Source organism: Panthera pardus, unplaced genomic scaffold (genome assembly GCF_024362965.1).
Source record: "Panthera pardus isolate Hobbes unplaced genomic scaffold, ASM2436296v1 HiC_scaffold_16, whole genome shotgun sequence".
NCBI classification, from domain to species: Eukaryota; Metazoa; Chordata; class Mammalia; order Carnivora; family Felidae; genus Panthera; species Panthera pardus.
The window spans coordinates 80,642,725-80,664,719 of record NW_026526721.1 but is presented as its reverse complement, the minus strand read 5'-3'; the positions used below and the strand labels follow the sequence as shown (position 1 = coordinate 80,664,719).

General features: G+C 43.6%; 1 protein-coding gene across 1 annotated transcript in view; it reads right to left on the bottom strand.

The window, feature by feature from the left end:
• Window positions 1-1,040: 1,040 nt before the first annotated feature.
• Window positions 1,041-21,995, bottom strand: part of ETV5 (ETS variant transcription factor 5) — a 60,457-nt gene continuing 39,502 nt past the window's right edge. The window contains exons 8-13 of the mRNA XM_019463427.2: window positions 20,558-20,817; window positions 18,484-18,543; window positions 13,621-13,689; window positions 13,292-13,461; window positions 8,813-8,914; window positions 1,041-3,583 (exon numbers count right to left, since the gene is read on the bottom strand). Coding sequence (XP_019318972.1) covers window positions 3,362-3,583; window positions 8,813-8,914; window positions 13,292-13,461; window positions 13,621-13,689; window positions 18,484-18,543; window positions 20,558-20,817 — 883 coding nt within the window. The 3' untranslated portion in view covers window positions 1,041-3,361. The remainder of the gene's footprint in view (window positions 3,584-8,812; window positions 8,915-13,291; window positions 13,462-13,620; window positions 13,690-18,483; window positions 18,544-20,557; window positions 20,818-21,995) is intronic.

Genomic DNA, 21,995 nt, shown 5'->3' with positions numbered 1-21,995 from the left:
AAAAAAAAAAAAACAAAAAAACAGGCTAGAAAAAAACTTCCTAAGCTTTTGTTGTAATTTTCAGGGGAACAGCCTGATTTTAAAATTAGGAACAATTTCACTTCTTAAGATCAAAGCTTGTTGGGGGAAAATTAGTATGTAAGAACTTCTTAGGTTCTTACTGTTTTCTCAAGTATGTATCCAAGGGGCTGAGCTAGAATCACTCTGGAACCCCTAGTCCTAGCCTAGTTAGTAACCTTTCACACAACCCAGGGTCCAAACATGAGCTACACTTTAAAAAATTGTTACTAAGAGGGGTGCCTGGGTGGCTCAGTCAGTTAAGCATCTGACTTGGGCTCAGGTCATGATCTCATGGTTTGTGGGTTCAAGCCTCGTCCAGGCTCTGCGCTGACAGCTCGGAGCCTGGAGCCTGCTTCGGATTCTGTGTCTCCCTCTCTCTCTGCCCCTCTCCCGGTCACACTCTGTCTGTCTCTCTCTCAAAAGTAAATAAACATTAAAAAAAATTGTTACTAAGAGTTGGCAGGTAGGTGGGCTTGAGGGGGTGGGGTGGTCTCAGCTCACCACTGGCTGGGAAGAGGACTTCTCTACCTCCTACTCCTTCAGCTCGAATTTTTAGCCACAGTTTAAGAGGGGAGGTGAGGCCAAAGAGCACTGTGCACTAGTTCCAGGTGACAGTTCCTTTAATTCCTCCCTAAATGTCTGAGAGAGGGGGGGGTAATGGATGGAAGAGAGAGAGAGGAGGGAGGGGGGAGAGAGAAAAAGAGAGAGAGGAAGCCAGGTGGTTAGAACACTGAGGGGCACCTGGGTGGCCCAGTCGGTTAAGAATCCAACTCTTGGTTTTGGCTCAGGTCACGATCTCCCAGTTCTCGTGTTTGAGTCCTGTGTCCGGCTCAGTGCTGCTGGTGTGGAGCCTGCTTGGGATTCTCTCTCTCCCTTTCTCTCTACCCCTTCACCGAACTCTCTCAAAATAGATAAATGAATTAAAAAAAAAAAAAATTAGACCACCGAGGGCAAGAAAGAGGCAGGTTTCAGGCACTCGGTAAACTGAAAGCAAACTTCTTTATTGTACACAGTACAGAATATAACGCAGCTTGGCAGGATGCATACGGCCCTGCGCAGGGGAAAGTATTTCAAATCAACTGGCAGGTTAAAGCCTTTCTGCACTGTAGACTTTCCACACTCTGGAAAAGAAGCAAAAATAAAACAAGAAAACAAATAAAAAAACCAAAACCATCCGGGAGGTGCATGAGTCCGATGGGAATGCAACGGTGATGCCGCCATCCTAGGTCCCGTGATAGCACAGGCCACGCAGTTACAGCCGGGGAGAGGGGAGCTCGGGCTACAGAGGGTTATTTTCATACTTGCTAAGACAGCGTAAATTCATCAAAAAAAGAAAACCCAAACCAGGATAAGTAAAGAAAGAAAAAACAAATCCTATACAGCATTTACAACAAATAAATCTCTAGCCAGCTGGGGGTAAAATATGCATCTATATATAGACTATGTGGAGGTTAGAGAGCTATAAATATGGTTTGGAAAGAGTCCTTTGATTAGAGTACAATGCTAATTAAGGCCCAAGCTAGAGGTTCAATACCTTTGTGGGCTAATTAGCTTCCAATAGAGGAAAACCTCCTGTTTTCAGAGCTGTAAAACGCACCCCCTTATCCCTAGGACCCTCTTCACAGACATGCTGCTGGTCTTAAGGGGGACTGTTTGAGACGGTAGCGCACCCCATTCGTAGGAAAACAAATCAAAGCCTGTTTCTTCCGCTCACCGTGTCGGCACGGTCTTCCCCGTGTGAAGAACAGCAGTCGTTCCTGACGTGCTGAGTGCCGCGGGGAGCACGGAATCCTACCAGCAGGGCAGGTAGCAAGGTACCACCACCTCCTAAGAACTTTTCCTCTACTTCGAGGCCAACTTTCACATAGCTTTAGCTGGGTTGTTTAAAACTTTTCCAATATAATACAGCAATCCGAATAGCTTTTTTTTTTTGAAGGTGGCAAGAAACTAAAACGCTAGCACTGTTTTTACCTGTCAGTGTCACACGTACATCTGAAACCCTATCGAATCATATGCAGGGTTTAAAGTCCAAGGATTAAAGGAAAAAAAAAAAAAAAGAAACAAAACAGACGAATGAAATGGAAATTGTCATCAGTCACGCCCAGGGAGAAACCCCCAGGGTTCCCACCAGGTGGCCAGGTTTCAAATGGACATGATATGTATTATGTACATATGCTTTCCAGAGAGGGCGTGTTAGAGAACGCGGGGAACTATACACATAGAATCTCAGCGGGGTGTCCAGGCTGCCCTGCACACCTCAAAAATGTACAACTCAGGTGCAAATGTTCTGTCAGGCTGTCTGGTGCAGAAAGCACAAAGCAGGCAATAAAGTGGGCTTGGACACTGCTAAGGGCAAGCCCCCAGCAAAGCCCCTTTCAAGCTGCAGCGTCTTCATCGGTCGGCACCGCCCTGCTAAAGGACGCAGTGCGCAGTTACCAAAAGGTTTGTTTTTTTTTTTGCTTTAAATACCAAAACTACAAAAATCAGTTTATAAACTGTTTTTCCAAAACAACCACCAAAACAAAACAATCCCCCGAATCAAAGCAAAACAAAATACTGTCAAAAATGTAAATCACCCTTCTGAAATGAAAGCCATCCACACACGGCCGTGTGACTGGGAAGAGAAAGGGGGCTTGTTCTACTTGGTGACCACATGGCTAGAAGGTTCCCAAGAGTAGCAATGGTTTATTATTTGAGAACCATGGAGTGGGTAACAGCTGTTCTGACTTCCCCCCCGCCCCCATCCTTCTTTCTAGACCAAGGGGGAAACATTTCAGATTGAGCTAGAAGAACTCTCCAGATTTTAAGATCTATTTTTAACCCTTCATGGTTTGAGCCTCCCCGACTTCGTAGCCTACCTACTCTTCTACAGGTTTGTCATTTCTTGTTCAATAAATTGTGCAAATCAGAGCCCTTCTACGTAAAGGCAATTAGTAGTCCGTGATCAATGCAGATTGTCACACACTCCATCCTGGTTTGTGGGCACTAACCTGAACAAGGTATTGCTTTGCATATATTGTCCATGGGAAGGAGGCTCCGTTTCAATCTCTTCCCAGAAACCTTGTCAGGGTCAGAGCTGAGGCACCAGCCTTTTGGTGGTTTCTCTGCCCCTCCCTGTCCCCACTCCCCAGCCAAGGTATCGGTCTTTAAGGGTGCCAATCCAGAGACAGCTTGAGTTCTCCAGATAATACTCAAAGGGCAAGCTTTAGGAACAGCCAAAAACACAAACAAAACCACTGCCCTCATTTGCCTGAATGGGAACTGCTAGCTCTAGGGTTTGGCCGCTTAGCCGCTCAGAAACTTAGTAAGCAAAGCCCTCGGCATAGGGGAGGCTGCTGCAGCGATCCACGTCCAGGAGGTAAGCCGGGTTGTCTTCAAAGTGGGTCAGTGGCAGGGTATCCTCCTCGTTGAGGTGACACTCAGACTCTGCCTTCAGGAATGGACGCTGGTTGTCAGGGAAGGCCATGGAGAAAAGGGCATCCGGGTCACAGACAAATTTATAGACGTATCGCTCCCCAGCCACCTGAGAGAGAAAACATGCTTTATAAGGCCCAGCCGGAACAGGGCATGGGGGGGGCAGGGAGGATGGGAACCAAGGGTAAGATAATGAGATAACTGAACGTCATCAAGTTCTCAAGGAGCCAGGGACCAAAGGAGGCTCATTAGTAGTTGATTGTCCAAATCATTCAGATTTACTTTGATCAATCTTGGGGACCTGTTAGCTGCCAAGCGTTGTGTTGACACCACAGCTCGGCACTTGAAAAAGAAGATACCCGAATTTCAAGATCACACTAGATAGGCTATTTTATTTATTTGATAGGCTCTTTTATTTTAATTTTTTAAATGCTTTTTAATTTGTTTTTGAGAGAGGGAGAGGGAGAGAGAGAATCCCAAGCAGGCTCTGCGCTGCAGAGCCTGGCGTGAGGCTGGATCCCATGAACCTGTGAGATCATGACCTGAGCCAAAATCCAGAGTCGGATGCTTAACTGACTGAGCCACCCAGGAACCCCAAGGCTTTTATTTAAACAATTTTTTAAGGGGCGCCTGGGTGGCTCAGTCGGTTGAGCGTCTGACTTCGGCTCAGGTCACAATCTCGCGGTCCGTGGGTTCGAGCCCCGCATAGGGCTCTGGGCTGATGGCTCAGAGCCTGGAGCCTGCTTCCGATTCTGTGTCTCCCTCTCTCTCTGCCCCTCCCCCATTCATGCTCTGTCTCTCTCTGTCTCAAAAATAAATAAACGTTAAAAAATTAAAAAAAAAATTTTTTTTAAGTTTATTTATTTATTTTGAGAGAGAGGGAGAGACTGAGTGTGCGTGAGTTGGGAAGGGACAGAGAGAGAATCCCAAGTGGGCTCCACGCTGTTGTGCAGAGCCGGACATGAGGCTCTAAATCAGGAACCATGAGATGGAGACCTGAGCCAAAATCAAGAGTCGGACGCTTAACTGACGCAGCCACCTAGGCTCCCCTAGATAAGTTCTTTTAGAGAATTCTCACTGTGTTATACTCATTTACCTAGGAAGAAAGCTTACGATGAGGCTGGTGCTTAGTGTTACAAGGGGGATTGAAAGGTTAAATGCAGCACAGGGATCACGTTTTCCGTTACCTCCAAGGCTCACAGTCTTCACAGTACAGCTTTGTTATTCTGAAGGGCTAGGAATTTGATCAGAGACCCTACGTGGGAACTTAAATTTGTCCTAAAGCCAAGTAGAGTTGCTTTTTGGCTTACCTGTGGTTTTACATTATGCATTCCATGGTTCTGCTACACTGAAGAACTGCTAACTACCTTTTAATGAATTTTATGCATGATAAGATTATTAGAACCAAAAGGTCTTGATTCAAAGGCCTCACAATGCAGTTCGAGGAGCCATCTAGGTCAATGGGATCACCTGTTCTCTGCTGGTTGTTTAGCATCAGCACAAGAAGACACACACCACTCAAAATCAAACCTGATAATGCGCTTCACTTGGGTAATGCAAAGGGGCAAGGGAAGGCAGCTAAAATTACTGATAAAATAAACATTTTAGGCTCAAAAATTCAGAAGATTGAGTTTAACCCTGCCCTTCAGTCATTCTGTTGTGATTGTAAAATCTTTTTTTGAATTTTTAAAAATCTTTATTTATTTTTGAGAGAGAGAGTGGAGGAAGGGCAGAGAGATGGGAGACACAGAATCTAAAGCAGGCATTAGGCTTTAACCTGTCAGCACAGAGCCCAGTGTGGGGCTGGAACCCATGAACTGTGAGATCGTGACCTGAGCCGAAGTCGGACGCTTAACCAACTAAGCCACCAGGCGCCACATAAAATCTCTTTTTAATTGCAGAGATATGCCTTTGCTTCCAAATCTTGGGCTTAACAAATCTGTGGCTACAGAGGCAGGTTGTAGAGGTAACAGAATTATCCTAATAGGTCTCAGGTGCCTGGGTGGCTCAGGCAGCAAAGTGTCCGACTCTTGATTCTGGCTTAGGTCATGAGCTCGTGAGATCGAGCCCTGCATTGAGCCACACGTTGGGTTCAACGCTGGGCATGGAACCTGCCTAAGATTCTCTCTTTCCCTTTCTGCCTCTCCCACACTCACGCTGTCTCTCTTTCTTACTGAAAATAAATAAATAAAACTAAAAAAAAAAGAATTATCCTAATAAGGCCTAAAAACTTATTTTATGGTGATACTTCTGTCTAGTCACCAGAACATGGCTGTCTGCACCAACGCTCTTTGGAACTTAAACACTAGGAGTTAGGGGCTATGTATGAAACTGGACAGTTAGGATCTTCACCAAAGCAAGACTTAAGGGTGGCAGATGTACACAATTAATCATCCCTATTTAGATTTTTTAAGCTATAGATTTACACTAAATCTTGGATTCCCTCCCTCAAAAGCCAGTACATGTATATAGAAGAGTGAGGCAGGAGGGCATAGTGGAAACATAAGATCAGGGGCCAGGACTTGATAGCTTCCTATCCTGGTTCAGTTACTAATGAGTCTTAACCTCTGTGAACCTCAATTTTCCCTTTCAAAAATTGAGGGTATGGGACTATAGCTTTTTAAAATTTCTCCCCACATGGGCATGCTATCATTCATCTTTAATTAGTTCTCATTTACTCATGGGTCATGTGACCAATACAACAAAAATCCCTTACACTGACTGGATAGTGCATTACCATCTCTGGAACATTTTCCCATAAATTACCCTGTGAAATTGCTGCAACATTTTTCATCTCCATTTTTATTGGGAATAGAGTCTTTGGGAGGTTAATACAAAGCATACAACTAATAAATGGGAGTGTTAGGATCTGAACCCATCCAAGTTCATTCCTGTGCCTTCCTTTACTCTTTGCCTGTTTTATTCTCAGAAATGAAGTTCTCTTCTACTTCCTTAAAAAACAAGGACCTAGTCATAGGGACAACTAGTTCAAGTTCCAGATTGGATCTGGAGTTGGAAACAGCAAAGGAATAACAGCTCTTCTTCCTGAATTTAGGATTCCACCTGATAGTATTAACATTAAAATGGTGGCGGGGGAGAGGAGTATGTGTATGTGTAAAGTTTGGGGGAAAGCGGAAAGTGATTGCTAATGGGTTTAGGGTTTCTTTCTGGGGTGATAAAATGTTCTAAAATTGATTGTGGTGATGGTTGCACAACTGTGAATATATTAAAAAACCACTGAATTGCACACTTTACAAAAAGGGGAAGTAGAATAGAGTGATTGCCCATCCTAGAGTCTCTATCAACGCTGTGCCAAGCACTGAAGTGAAACCCTCAGCCCTGTCCCAAAGGAGCTTGCACTCCTGTGAGGGATACTGACAAGTAGTGAGTAACTTAGAAAAAAGAGACAAGGGCCATGATAGAGATACATGTAGGTGCCACTGGAAGCAGGAAAGGGACCCAACCCGAGGACTTCAGATTCTTAGAGTATTAAGGTGATTATTGGCTGGCCAGGCAATGAAGGGACTAGGAATGTTCTAATTCTTAAATAGGATGATAGTTTAATGTGTTTTTTTTTTTCATTTTTTAATATGTTTGATGACTTACATGCATGTGATCTGTATTCTTTGGTAAACAAATACTACATTAATTAAAAGAAGATGGCTGTGCAAGTGACAGAGGTCAAATGCAGGTAAGGAAACAGATGTTAGGTGATGGTGCCCAGACTGGGAATAGCCTTATAGTCTATATGAAGCACTAAAATACCGTAAGACTTTATTTTTATCTTTACCTTACGTCTTTATCCAGAAGACAATGAAAAGCTGTTTAATATTTGTTAAGCTGGTGAGAGGAATATGGGGTCACATTACCACCTGCCCACGAGAAAGATAAACCTGGCTTCAGCATAGCCAGGTTCTCAACAGCAATGGCCATATGCTTCTGCCAAGTGCATCTTATCGGCTACCACCAGACTGCCGCGATGTGTAAATGTTAGAGTCTGGGTTATAGCACAGCATAAAATATGGTGGCTACGAATGATGAACCAGTGATCTGCCATTGCCATCTTCTGCCTATCCATAGGATTTTCAGAATGTGGTCCTCTCACCGGCCACCCCAATAAGTATTTTGTGCTGGCTTCCTCAAAATACACTTCATCCTTTATTCTGCAAACAACCTGCTACCAGGTGATTCTGTTGCCATTTTATAAACCTTGGGTCTTTAACTCGAGTTCCAGTTTCTATAGGTTCGGAGAGAGAAACAGGATTTCCTTATTCCTCTAACACTATTGAGAATATTAAACCTGCAGCTGCTCTGGAAAACAGTGTGGAGGTTCCTCAAAAAATTAAAAATAGAACTACCCTATGATCCAGCAATAGCAATGCTAGGAATTTACCCAAGGGATACAGGAGTGCTGATGCATAGGGGCACATGTACCCCAATGTTTACAGCAGCGCTTTCAACAATATCCAAATTGTGGAAAGAGCCTAAATGTCCATCAATTGATGAATGGATAAAGAAGATGTGGTTTATATTACAACAGAATACTACTTGGCAATGAGAAAAAATGAAATCATGCCATTGGCAGCAATGTGGATGGAACTGGAAGGTAGTATGCTGAGTGAAATAAGTCAGTCAGAGAAAGACAGATACCATATGTTTTCATTCATATGTGGATCTTGAGAAACTTAACAGAAGACCATGGGGGAGGGGAAGGGGAAGGGGAAAAAGATAGTTACAAACAGAGAGGGAGGGAGGGAGGCAAATCACAAGAGACTCTTAAATACAGAGAACAAACTGAAGGTCAATGGGGGAGTGGGGGAGAGAGGAAAATGAGTGATGGGCATTGAGGAGGGCACTTGTTGGGATGAGCACTGGGTGTTGTATGTAAGCCAATTTGACAATAAATTATATTAAAAAAAGAATTAAATCAAGATATTTAGAGGTCTAGGTGTTTTGACAACTAAAGATTTCAACTCAGCACTTATGGGAGTAAAGACCTTCAAGTTGATTCCCTGATGTACTCATGTACTATGGATGTAATAGTTGGCCTAAGTTTCTGGACATTTTTGTAATTAGAGGCAGTTTAAATAAAGCAGAGGAGCCTAATTTTCCCATAGTGTGCTCCACATGCAACCTCTGGTTTCTGTGTACCCAAGAGCATTAAGAGTGCTCTTTATATCTCATTTGACTCTTATCTTAAGTTTGTTTTTCCTACAGCAGAATCATTTATGAGGCTGACATTTTCTCCCAGCCATTATAAACAGTCTTATTATGGAAGCCCTTGGCATTTTCTTTGAAAGTGGTCAGAGCGGTCTAGGTGTCTCTCATCATTGCTCACCTTCTGCATGATGCCCTTTTCGTAGTAATAGCGTAGAGAACGGCTGAGCTTGTCATAGTTCATGGCTGGCCGGTTCTTCTGGATGCCCCAACGCCGAGCAACCTAAAGAGACAGGAAGACAGAGAGCAATGGAAACTCATTCCCTGGGCCTGGTGGTTTTCTCCCAATCCCAGGAGAGCCAGTTCTGTAATTTGACTGCTTTGGTCAATGATCCATTTCCCTGACCTGGAAGCAAAATCACTTAATTCCCTCAAGACCAGATGTTCAACAAAGGTGATGATTTAGTCACAACTGCTAAGAGGTGAGATCTAGAGGTGGAAGAATCCTAGCACTTTAAGATTGCAGAGGGCTTGGCTAAGGTCCCAGAGGAAGCAGGCTCTCTAGTGTTTCTCCACATATGAATTATTGACCAATACCCATAGACCATTAACATGTTGCCATTAAGTGCTATGGCTTCTGTAGCAGTCAATAAGGAATAATTAGAGTGGTCATTCTTGAAACATTAGAAACACACTAGTGAGTTGCTAATGGGCCAGCAGAGCAAAAGTTCAATTCTAATAAGATTGGCGAGGGGCTGGGAGCTGTTTACTTACTGCAGCTCATGGAGTAAGGGGGAACCGGATCATTCCAGCCCACTGCCATCCAATCCCCTGCTCCCAGCAGACTTACAGAATGGACATTAAGACATGCGGCACCATTATCCACTTAATGAAAAATTAACAGGGCTTCCCAAACAGTTATGAAGTGCATTATACCCAACCCAGGCCACCTGAGGTGCAGTGATGGGGATGTAACCGGAGCTTGGGGCGAAGAAGCCTTACAGCAAGAAAACTTCCTAGTAGACTTTCCCAATCATCAGGACAGCCAAGCAACTTCTGTTCTCAAGTATCTCAACATCCAAACCCTACCTGTAAGGATGACTGGTCAAGGAGAAGAATAACTCCAGAAACATGAGTCTCCTCAGAGGTCTTTAAGTGTATGTAAACCAGGGGTTCATGTTTTGAAAATCTGAGATCGCTTTTGGAAACTTAAAAAAACAAACAAACAGAATAACTGTATTCCTTTGATCTTTAAAAAACCAGATGTTACACACAAAATGGGAAGTAGGAAGACTGCAAACGGGAAAGTGGGTCATAAAAAACGCATTTCACTTAAAGTTATTTCCTTTAAGTATTTGGGCAGAATGAAAGCAACATCTTCTGAAGTCAGGATTCTAAGCTGACCTTTAAAAAAATATCAGAAATGATCTGATAAGCAAGGAAGAATGCGTCTGTCCTAATTACATTAGAATAATTCAATAGCCATGATTCCTCTCTGCCTTGCAACAGACCATGTGAAAGTTAACTTTCCATTTGTTTGCCTCACGCCCCTATGGCAAACACGATGTCCCTGGCTCTCCTTTCCCCATACTGCACCCATTCAACTCCATCTTTGAAATAGCCAAAAAGGCACAATTAAGCAAAAATCCATCCCTTGGTTAGAGAAGATACAACATTTTAAGCCGGAAGAAATAGTGGTAAAAGGGAAACCTACTAAACCAATTCAGGTCTTTCTACCCTGTTCAAAAGCAATGACACCATAAAGCTGTCCTTGAAGTACTATGAGCCGTCAAGTGACACAGGGGGCCTTACAAAAGAAGCCCAGCCTCAACGTCTTACTGTATTCAGTGGTGGAAACCAACTCTTGAACATTCTCCAACTTCAGCCTTGGCCTCTCCTTGCTGTCACTTGCATATGCAATAGCTTACTGGAGAGAGGTTGTGCATATGCACTGACTTTGAAGCAGCTCTGGTAGCCATAGTTACTGACTCATCCTCTTGGGCCAGGGCCCTGTGATTCAATAGCCCTCCCCAGGGCTGCTCCTTCCACAGTAAGGCATGATACGGCACACTGAAGGCTGCTGGAAATGAGGGCTGCCCCATTTCTGGGGGAATGGGAGCAGGTAATAGCTTGTCAGCAGCTCTTTCTTTCATTTTTTCCATTCATTACTTCGATAACGTGCCTCTTGAGGACGGAGGCTGAAAGAGTTAAAAGACTCACATTTCTTTTCCTCCCTTTTCAAGAGAGAGCAAGCCACAGCACAAGGAGCGGCTCTTTCTAGCAGCCCATCCTTTTAAACCTCCCCATGGCATCAGTTATCTGCCACATGTTCAACAAACAACCCTACCCCCCAAAATATTCATTAATGCAGATTCACAGTTAAAATGGCTCCAGATTAAAGCCGAGTCAGTCATAATTGAGAGGGTGCTAAGCTGGATGACTATCAAAAGACATTTGATTAGGGGGCCTGCCAAAACGCAGTTCTAAAACCACAATTTCCATGCACAGTGTAATGGATATTATGGATAATTACCCAGAGTGCACTACTCAGCCACACAGCTGCCTACAATTACGTCCCAAACAGCTTCCTCCTCCGCTTCACCCTTCAAGCTCCCCCCATGACAACGTCTTACAGCCTTTTCGAGGAGTTGGTATCTTCCTGACTTTAACAAAGAGTAGGGATGGCCAAAGTTATACAACCAGTAGGTTAAGAAAACCAAGGCTGCAGGCTGTGTGTCCTGAGGCCCAGTGCACACACAGAACAGAATCGGTCCTAGAACATCAGAGAATAGAACATTCAGAGTTCAGGGAATGCTGGGGGATTTCAAGGTGGAGTGGAAGGAAGTACTTCCTGAAGAAACAAAGCTGTCCAGTCAGCCGAGGGAGGCGCAAGGCCACCACAGGCCTCTGGTGCGACCTGGCTACTTGACATTTATGAGCATTTTGGATTAATATTAGTTTCCCTATTAAGTACGAAAGCAGGGGCCCTTTACCATCTGTTCATCGTTGTCTTTACCACTGGTAGGAGAGCAGAAGATTCAATAACAGCTTTATAAAGGGTCATAACCAGGTTTACCTGCAGCTGCACAGCCTGTGCTTAGGCCTGAGGCAGTGGCAATAAAGTAATAAAAGCTCCTGCTTGTGAAATGAGATAAATCAATAAGGGCTGCCCACATGACAGATTTGCTTTTGAAAAGCCTCAGTGAGTCTAGGCAACATGCTTTCCTCAAGCGTCATATAAACCTGGCTGTGATATCAGGAAAAGGATGTGGGGTGGGGGGGCTCTCCAGTAGGGCTCCATTTGTACATGACTTAGCCCAGAAGAAACCTTAGAAAAACACAGTAGTACTAAACTCTGGCTTTGAAGGGAGACTGAGTCTTAACAGAAACTGTTTACGATAGATGTTGACACATTTCCATTTTCATAAATGATACAAGACAGGGAACGCCATACAGCTTCTTTTTATAACTGCCTTCAATGAAGCCTTTCTTATCAGTCCTATCAGTCAGGATTCTTTATAAATTCCCAATCCACATAGTCTCCTTTTCTCATCTTAACTTTCAGATCATCTTCTTTTTCTAAACCAAGTGCCAAGTGGTTACTTCCTGCTGTTAACTCCCAGACCAACTATCCCCTTGGTGTGCTGAGTGAGCCTTGGTGTTAATCAAACAACATCTAAAACTGTAGTTCTTGCTCAAATGCCTTCCAATAGGACTGTTCCCATTTCGATTAAATCCAACCCAAAGACAACTTCTGCTCTGCTGGTTTAATATATAATGCCTAGGTATATGCTACCAAAAGAAGCATATGTCAAGATCTTCAGGGCAGGGTTTCCCCCCCCCCCCCCATTTATGATCTCTTTAGATTTTAAATCAAATAGAAATTTAAAATCAGCGCTTTTGGAATATGCCAAACTGAAACCATGATTTAGTTCACTTTGTTATGTGATATTCAGGAAAGGCATTTTGTGTATTTTCTCCATTGAAGAAATGGTATTGGTATTATCTGTAGGCCTATCTGTCAACAGTTCTGGGCAAAGGACAGTAATAATGTTTCTTTGTCTATTAAAATAATGAAGGGTTGGGGTCACCTCTCAACTATTGTGATGCCATGTGATAAGCTTAAAAAAAAAAAACTAAGCTCATAAGACTGACCCATTTCTGATCACTTTATTTGTCTAGGTTAGAGCCATTTGAAATATGCTGTGGGGAAGTTGCATCTTATGTTACCAAAATGTCATACAGTGTGTCCGTGTAGCCTCAAATGTAGCCTGACTCATGCAAGGACCAACACCAAAACAAGCTGGTATCACGAAACAACACTTGAGAAAGACTTTCCAAGATGGAAAACAGACGTTATCTAAATGCAAGTCTTTGTGGCCTCACTCTATAGATTATACAGATGTTTAACTAATACTTTTTGTGTTTTCTCCAGTGGAGACCCCTGCGTGTCCCTGAACTGTAAATTGTCCTATCGATAGGAAAAGAACTGCCAAGCCCATTGGCCAGGTCAGAGCGTGAATGAGAAGGAAGAGTGTATTTCACATAGTGAAAAGCCTCAAGGGAGAACTAAACGAGCACCCGTCACCATCACCATCATCATCATCTTCATCATCATCATCAGTGGGTCAAGTATCATCCAAGTCTAGCCAGTGCTTACCTCCTCAGGTTCGATCAGCTTAAACTCCATGCCACGACCCGTCCAGGCAATGAAGTGGGCATTTGCTGGGTCATCAAGCAGGGTAACCAGGAACTGCCACAGCTGAAGGGAACCTCGTCTCTGATAAGGGGGCCCCTCCCGATACATGGTGGGCTCTTGTTTGACTTTGCCTATTTGGGACAAGGATATACATGCAATACTTTAGTCTTAAGTTTCTCAGGTGTCTCAGGCATGAAGGAGTTATTCTCACCGACTCGGTGTTAACAACACTGAGGCGCTCTGACATCTCCAACACTCTGGCTTAGCAACAAACTGGAGAGGCTACTTACCTTCCAGTCTCTCAGGAACAACACAAGTGTCGTCAAAGTACAACCGGGGATCTTTTTCATATGAAAAGCCTGAAGGAAAAGTTAAAAAGAAAAACCATGTTGCTTGACAAACTCTATCTGTATTCTACTAACACTCTGGATTTAAGGACTAAAATGGAATTCTACTATTTCAGGTCCGAAGCTGTATTAATTGCAGTATGCGTGCCAGTCTGAATTTGGGGGGCTTCAAAAGGACTTAGGCATTTGTGTTCTGATGTCTTAGTCAGAGAGGCATCGATTCCTGCTATTTGAGCTAAGACTGCAGGGAAGCGCTGAGTCACGGGTGAGTTCCTTCACATCTTGTTATGAGGTCTGTGTGGGTCATTGTTGCTGTGGCTAAGCTTTTATATCTGAAAAGGCATCTCATCTATTTCCATTGGCCTAGCTGGGAGGATTTGGTTGATCTGCACGTAGTCTTGCCATTTTCCTTCTAGCAAATATTAATTTCAACCTTTCCTACGAATCGTCAAGACTTCCACTGTACGCCATTCAATTATGAAGGAGCTTACAGGGTAGACAATGTTGCCAAAATGAGTAAAGACATGGGCCTGGGGAGGACTGTGACCAGCAATAAGTTTAAAAGCAAGTTGGCGGTATTATCACCAGACATAATGGAGGAAATCTGAAGAGATTTCTTCTAGCAAGAAAACTTATTCATTGTCTAGACAATAAAACAGAGGTCAAAAAAGGGGAGCTGATGGGCTCAACACATGGAAATGGAAATGAAAGGAAGGTAGGGCAAAAAATGAAAGGGGTCAAGGAGAAGGAAGGATGGCCAGCATTCTCAGTCCACAAACCCTTAATAGGCATTCGATGCTGACCACCACGTCACGTCACCAGGCACCCTGACAAGATCAGTGTTCAGTTCAAAGCCAGTTAATAGACAGGCTTGATGAGGACCACATCCTTCTCTGTGGCCTAGCCTGGGTCTGACGTGTGAGCATGCCAGCGCGCCCTCAGGAGAGAGCCCTAGCAGCTCCTGTGTGCTAAGCCATGCGCCCGTTCCATTCATCTGGCTGCAGGGTACAGGCTATGTGTGTAGGGTATGTCATGGGGAGAGGCCAGGGGAGCTGCTCTGCAGTGAAGGACTGGCATTAGATGCTGAGAGGGATTTGCTAGGACTTGAAAAACCCGCGGGGAAAGATGCCAAGAAATAATCTGCTGTTCTTTAAGATCAAGTTCTCGGCAGGACCAGCACCATTTTTAAGAGGCCTGGGACGGGAAAGCACTGCCCAGCTTGGAGGAAACAGATTATTATTATTTTTTTTTTTAAAATTTTTTTTTCAACGTTTTTTATTTATTTTTGGGACAGAGAGAGACAGAGCATGAACGGGGGAGGGGCAGAGAGAGAGGGAGACACAGAATCGGAAACAGGCTCCAGGCTCCGAGCCATCAGCCCAGAGCCTGACGCGGGGCTCGAACTCACGGACCGCGAGATCGTGACCTGGCTGAAGTCGGACGCTTAACCGACTGCGCCACCCAGGCGCCCCGGAAACAGATTATTTTGAGGTTTGTATTATTCTCAGCCCCAAGCGCTATTTCTGTTTATTTAACAACATCAAAGGAAGCATATTTTATTAGCATTTATTTATTATTTAATCCAATAAATATTTATGCCAGGCACTGTGCTAGAAGGGGGTAGATAAGAAGAATACAGACTTGGTGCTTGCTCTCATGGAGCTTGTATCTCGACTGGGGGACACACACCAAAAAGGCGGGGGGAAAAGTGAGACACAGGGTAGTGTGGAGCATTAAGGAGTGTGGGCCCTGGAGCCAGACTGATGCACCTAGATTAGCTGCGTGACCTCTCTGTGCTTGTTTCCTTATCTGCTGACAGGGGAAGATAGCCATTCCTACAGTGTTGTGTGAGAATACAATGAGTCAATATATATTCTGTTACATTGATCTGTTTTATCTTTATGCCAGGGTGCCAAGAGTAGTTCCTGGCACATAAATGTACAATAAGTGATAGTTTAAAAAAATGAAGAGAGTAGTTGTACATTGTGATAAGTACTATTAAGAAATTAATTGGATAATGTGAGAGCTTTCTTTTAGAATTCTCTGTCATGGATTCTAAATTCCTTGAGGATAAGGACCATGTCCTGAATATCTTAGTATCCTCATATCACCTTGTACATAAGTGCTCAACAAATCTTTGAATAAGTATGAAAGAATCCATTACAAAAAGATTTAAAAATACAATACTAACTTTTCTGAGAGTGAGAAAGAGCGCACACATGCTCGTGACAGTGGGAAAGGGGCAGAGGGAGAGGGGCAGCATATTAAGCAGGCTCGATGCTCAGCCCTCCATGCAGGGCTCGATCCAACAACCCCGGGATCATGACCTGAGCTCAAATCAACAGTCGGACGCTCAACAACCTGAGCCACCCAGGCGCCCCTACAATGTTAACTTTTAAGTCAGGGATTCAGTGACTCCTATGATATATTTATTTTCCAATCTGGTACTAGGAAACTGACTTTATGACAAACGGTTATACTTTATATTAGCAACAAGAATTACATAACCCCTCATGTTTCTTTCTTCTTTTTTTTTTTTTTTTTTTGGCCTTGGCTGCTAGGAAGCTATATATTTCCTGACTTTCCACATGGATTTTAACACTCCAGTGATGTCTTAATGGCCTTGTCAAGTCATCATGAATAAACTCCTTCAATGTTTACACATCTGTCAAACTTGCCATGCTATTTTTGGCACCGTTCTTCCTCTAGGTAAGGATACTACATTCACAGCAAACAGGAAAAAAAAAATGTACACCTAGATGAAATCCTAGGTTTGGCTTTCAAACCAATCAGATGAAGGTCTGCCGGTGAGAGTCGTTTTGGTGTCTCTGTGGTCACTAGTCCCTGCCACACGAGGTTCTCTAAAACATCTGCAAGATGCTCTTGATTTAAGTGAAATTTAAGTCAGTTAAATTTGCACCAGCAGTTACATCAGTTGTGGCCACAACCACCAACCACTCCACTGAAGGTGGCAGGAAGGAAGGACCTGTGTGAAGAGCCAAGTGGAAACGAAAGATTCACGCGCTCTGCAGAGATTCCAGGTGAACGCTAAGGCGGGCCGGCTATCTTAGTAATCACAGATGCCAATCAGAAACACTTGTTCCACTAACTGGCGCCTGTGGTCAAGCACATATAAATAAGAAGGAGAAAAAAACCCACGCCACGGTAATTTAGGGCAATTAAGAATGCAGGTCTCTTTGCAAGTAGCTTCCCCGATGTGTGTGGGGTCAGGGAAAGGAATGGGAAAGAGGAGGGGGAAAACACATAAACTCGCCAGATATTCTGTGTGTAGTAAGCAGCCCAAAGCTTTACTAAAAATATTTCCTTTAAGAGCATGCTCCTTCCTAAATGTTGTAATTATGCAAAATGTTTTCCTCCCTCTCTTCCCCCACTCCCTCCCAGTCTGCCTGCTGCAGACATCAATTGCTGCCGCAGAAACATTCGGGAACCTGGAAGAGAGCCCCGCACAGCTGTGCCGGTCGCAGTCAGAGGTCCGGTAGACAGCCCTTCCTTCCCAGGGCTGGACACGCACTCAGAATATTCTCAGGCACCCAATGCAACCCCACTGGGTCTTCTCTCTCACCAGGACAGTGGGAAGCAGCTACCCATAGAAATCATGCTTGTAAACCGGTAGCTTACAAAAATGAGCAGATGCTTCCTAGTGCTGTTTTATTAGCTTTTTCAACCTCCTCAAAACCTCTAGAGAACAGTGGTTGTCAGCCTTGGATACACATTGGAGTCACCTGGAGAACTTTAAAAACTAATGCCTAAGCTCCACCCCGGAATTTCTGAGTTACTTGTTCTGGGTGAAGCCTGAACACCAAAAGTTTTAAAAGCTCCCTAGCTGGGGGGCACCTGGGTGGCTCAGTTGGTTAAACGTCTGATTTTTGGCTCAGGTCATGATCTTTCAGTTCGTGGGTTCGAGCCCCGTGTTGGGCTCTGTGCTGACAGCTCAGAGCCCGATTTGGATTCTGTGTCTCCCTGGATCTCTGCCCCTCCTCCAGGCGCGCGCGCGTGTGTGTGTGTGTGTGTGTGTGTGTGTGTGTGTGCTCTCTCTCTTTCTCAAAAGTAAATAAACATTAAAAAAAATTTAAAAGCTCCCTAGCTGATTCTAACATGCAGCCAAAGCTGCAACTCATGACACTATAGTAGTTCTAAAACTTGAGAGCCCATCAGGATCACCAGGAGGGCCTGTCACAACACAGACTCCTGGACTCCAGCCCTGAAGCCTCTGATTCCATGGGGTGGGGCGGGGCGGGGGCGGGGGCGGGGGTGGGGAGCAGGTCCTGAGAACCTGCATTTCTAACAAATCCCAGGTGAAGCTCATGCTATGGGTTTGGGGAATCACACTGCTCTAGGTATTTGAAGACAGATATATATGACAAAAAACAAGACAAACTTCTGTGGAAAATGTTCTAAGAAAAATACCCATTTCCTGTTTAAGTGCCCAGAGAAGAAGTCCTAAACCCATCATCTCAAGTTGTGACATAGTTCCCCAGTTCCAGTTTAGGCCAATAATGTTATATACAGCCATATAAAACCTCCTTGAATGGAAATGTGGAAACCAGCTTGGTTTACTTTTTCTTCATGTTATTCCATAAACTCTTACAAGTTAGAGTCATTACTATTGAAACTGATGGTGGCGCTCACTGTGTTCAGGAGTGTGCCCCAAGATAACTGAAGATTACCATCAATTAGCTCTCATTTTCATGACTTAAGAAAGGCTTAACCTCGGATCTCACATCTGAGCCTGGAAGCTGAGCATGTTAAGCTTCCTTGAATATTATTTTAAAAAGCATTACTTGCCTTCATGGTTGCTGGAGAAATACCCCCCTCTGATATAGGACGACTGGCAGTTAGGCACTTCTGAAAGAGAAACAGACACACACTTTGTCAATAGTTTCTGCAGGTGAATCAGCATATGGGTTGAACTGCAGCTCTCCAGTAAGGCCCCCTAAAGCTTCCCCTACCCCAAGGTCATGTCTTTCTGGTCCTGTCCTAGGAAAGAGGTACCACCCTAATAAGTAACATGGGGAACACTGTCACCCACCATTTGAAAGTAGGACTCTTGACTCCTAATCAAGAGAACTAGGAGGGAAAAACGATGCTTCATTCTCATAACATTTTGGAAATTTGCTAACACAGTTAATGGTAGAAAAAGAAACTGGCTTTCAAAAGGCCAAGCTTGGCCTTCTGTTTCTAACTGACTTGGGAGCTTTGGGGTTTGGAGAGGGAGGAGGGGTGCTTTAGATCTTCCCCAATTTGCCCCCCTTTACAGCGGATGGTCACATTCAATTCTACTCTAACGGGTGAAGGTGCTTTTTAGGCCCAAGAGATGAGGGGATTTGAGGTTAGGAAGCTAGGACAAGAGCTGGCAGGAGGGAGGGGATTGTTGTTTGCAAGTACATTTCCCCATGTTGGAGCTGGTAGAATCAAACCCATGCTCAAGTGAACTCTTCTTCAAGCATTACATTATCAAGGTGTCTATGGAAAGGAAAGCTGGTGAGCTGAGTTGTGCCCAGTTGGGACACACAAATTACAGATATGGTAACATCTGCTGAATGTCTTGAATTCAGGGATAGTCTGGGGTGAAAAACTTGCCAGGACAGATTAAAATGTCAATCCCAAAGGAAAAATGTTGCTGGTCATGCCTGCTCCTGAGAAAAATACATCAAAGCCTTCAGAAGGAAAGCCCAGTGGGAATTTTATAAGCTATCAATACCTATACACTTGATTTTTTTTTATCATAAAGCAACAGATGTCTGCCTTCTGTCTACCTCCCCAGGCTTTCTCATAACCCATTTCTGCCTGAATTAATCAATCTACATATAATCTCCCAGAAGGCCAAGAGCAAATTCTATATCCCATTCCATTTGCAAAAACCATTCAAATACATACTGCCCCACCCCTCCCCAGAGCCTTCAAGAAAAACACCCATGGAAAAGGCTGAAAACCCACACACCACCCTCAAATTCCCTTAGCACCAACTGCAAGAAAAGAGTGAAAAAGTTTAAGCAATTTCTGAAAGAAGAGGAAAAGAAGAGGAGGAAACAGTTTCTAAATGTGCAAACTGTAGAATTCCCACCCTCCTCTCCCCTAATGACCTCATTTAATGTGTCTGGCCTATAAGGTATGTAGTTAGTGAGTAGTGTGGGGGGTGGCAGGGGGAAAGCTCCCAAGTACAGCTTAAACTTCCTGATATGCTTCCATTTCTAGACGAGAGGTCCCATAACCAGACAACAGGTGCCCTAAGTGCCCTAACATGTTACCTCTCCCCATGTACACCAGCAGCCTCTGAAGGTTACCAGGAACTTCCCCCAATGAAAGCATTGCAACAGGGCAGTGAATCCCGCAAAGCAATCAAGACCACCTTTTCCATGGTGCGCCCAGCACTCTGTACTGCTATGTCACCCCAGGTGTGTTCTCAGAGTACCATTCATTCCAAGAACAGAAAGAATCCCACCCTCCATGTGGACCCTTTTCCTTATGCTCACACTGGGAGTTTATGAGTCTACTGTATTCAAAAAGAAATCCATGAAACTAGGGGCAGGACTAAAATGCAGAAATGGTATTTCCTTTGTCCAGTGACCCTAAGATAAGGGGTCTTAAAAAGGGCATTGCCAAGACTGGAGCTTCAGTCTTGGACTCGGACGAGTACTCCCTACCACTTTTGAATGCCTCCTGCACTTCCTACCAACCGATGGCTTTTCTGTTTTGTTCTGTATTTGGTTATGCATCAACAAGTCTGTTTCACTAGCTCCTAAGTTCTTAAAGGTGATTTTTATAAAATGATTCCCTACGGCCCTGCACACAGAAGACAATACCGACCAGACAGATAAATGAGAGAATGAAGAAAGGAGTGGCATGATTTTATGCTAACCTGAATCAACGCAGTAATCCCGGGGTTCCTGCTTGATGCCCATTGGTGACTGGAACCCATGTGTTGGGGGGCCTGGCATGCCTGGGACCCCATGTTCATAGAGTGGATCATGGTATTCTTGTTTGAATCCCTGAGGGGGTGGGGGAGCTGCAGGGACAATAGGTTCGGACATTTGCCGGTGGTAATTGGGGCGATTATCTCCAGGAACTCCTGACTGAGGAGGGAAGGGGTGGCAGGGTTCAGACAGTTGTCTTTGAAATCTGTAAGAAGAAAGTAGTTACAGTTTTTAACTAAGAACACGATAAATACCTACTATGATTTAGCACTGGGAATTAGAAGTTCAGACACCCTCTTCCCAAAATTATACGGCATATTTCAGACTTCTTGAGTAAGGGAGTGGCAAAAAAGCAATCAAAGCAATGACATGGTAGCCTCTTATCTCCCATGCATGTTTATTTCATGCACAGTCTATCTGTACAGTTGGGCCAGATTATGTACCTAAATATATCAGACCACTTATCTGCAAATAGTACTAACATATACATATGTTTACTAGTTCATTCATTCTTTCCCCTGTAGACAGAACTCAATTTTAAAGACCAAAGAGTACAAATTCACCACTTAGAAAATGTAATTTAAAAATCCCATTCATAATAGCAATCAAAAACATAAAACCTCAGGGATAATCAGGAAATGTGTAAGCCATATAAGAATAAAAACCTTAAACCTGGGGGTACCTGGGTGGCTCAATCAGTTAAACATCTACCTTTGGCTCAGGTCAGGATCTCACAGTTCATGATTTTGAACCCTGCTTCTGATTCTCTGCCCCTCCCCTGCTTGCATGTTCTCTCTCTCTCTCTCTCTCTCTCAAAAATAAATAATAAAAACCTTTAAAAAAACCCTTAAAACTATTTTTGGAGGAAAAGAAAGAAAATTTAATTGAAGAGGAAATATTTAGGATTTTGAAGCTATTGGTTCCCTGAAAATTATTCTGTTAAAGCAATGCCTTCCCACAATCAACCTGACAAAACGATTCTAAACTTTATTTAAAATATTCAATAATTGTTGAAAAGAAATAATGATTTTCTATTTCTATTAGATATTCACAACTTTTGTAAAATTGCAATAATTAAAACAGTAATACAAGGAATGAAAGATAGGCATATCAAAGGAACTGAATGTGAAGTTATAAAATGTCGAGTGTATTCTAAAATCTAGTACTTGCTAAAGTTTTAGCATTTCAAATTAATGGTGGAAAAGTTAGATCCTGTTTTATACCATATGTCAAAACCAATTTCATATGGATTCAAGATTTCAATGTGAAACCTTAGTGGTAGAGTAAATATATATATGAAAATATATGATCTTGGAGTGAGGGAAAACCTTTCTACACATCATACCAACAGCAGAAATCATCAAGATAAATATGGATATTCCT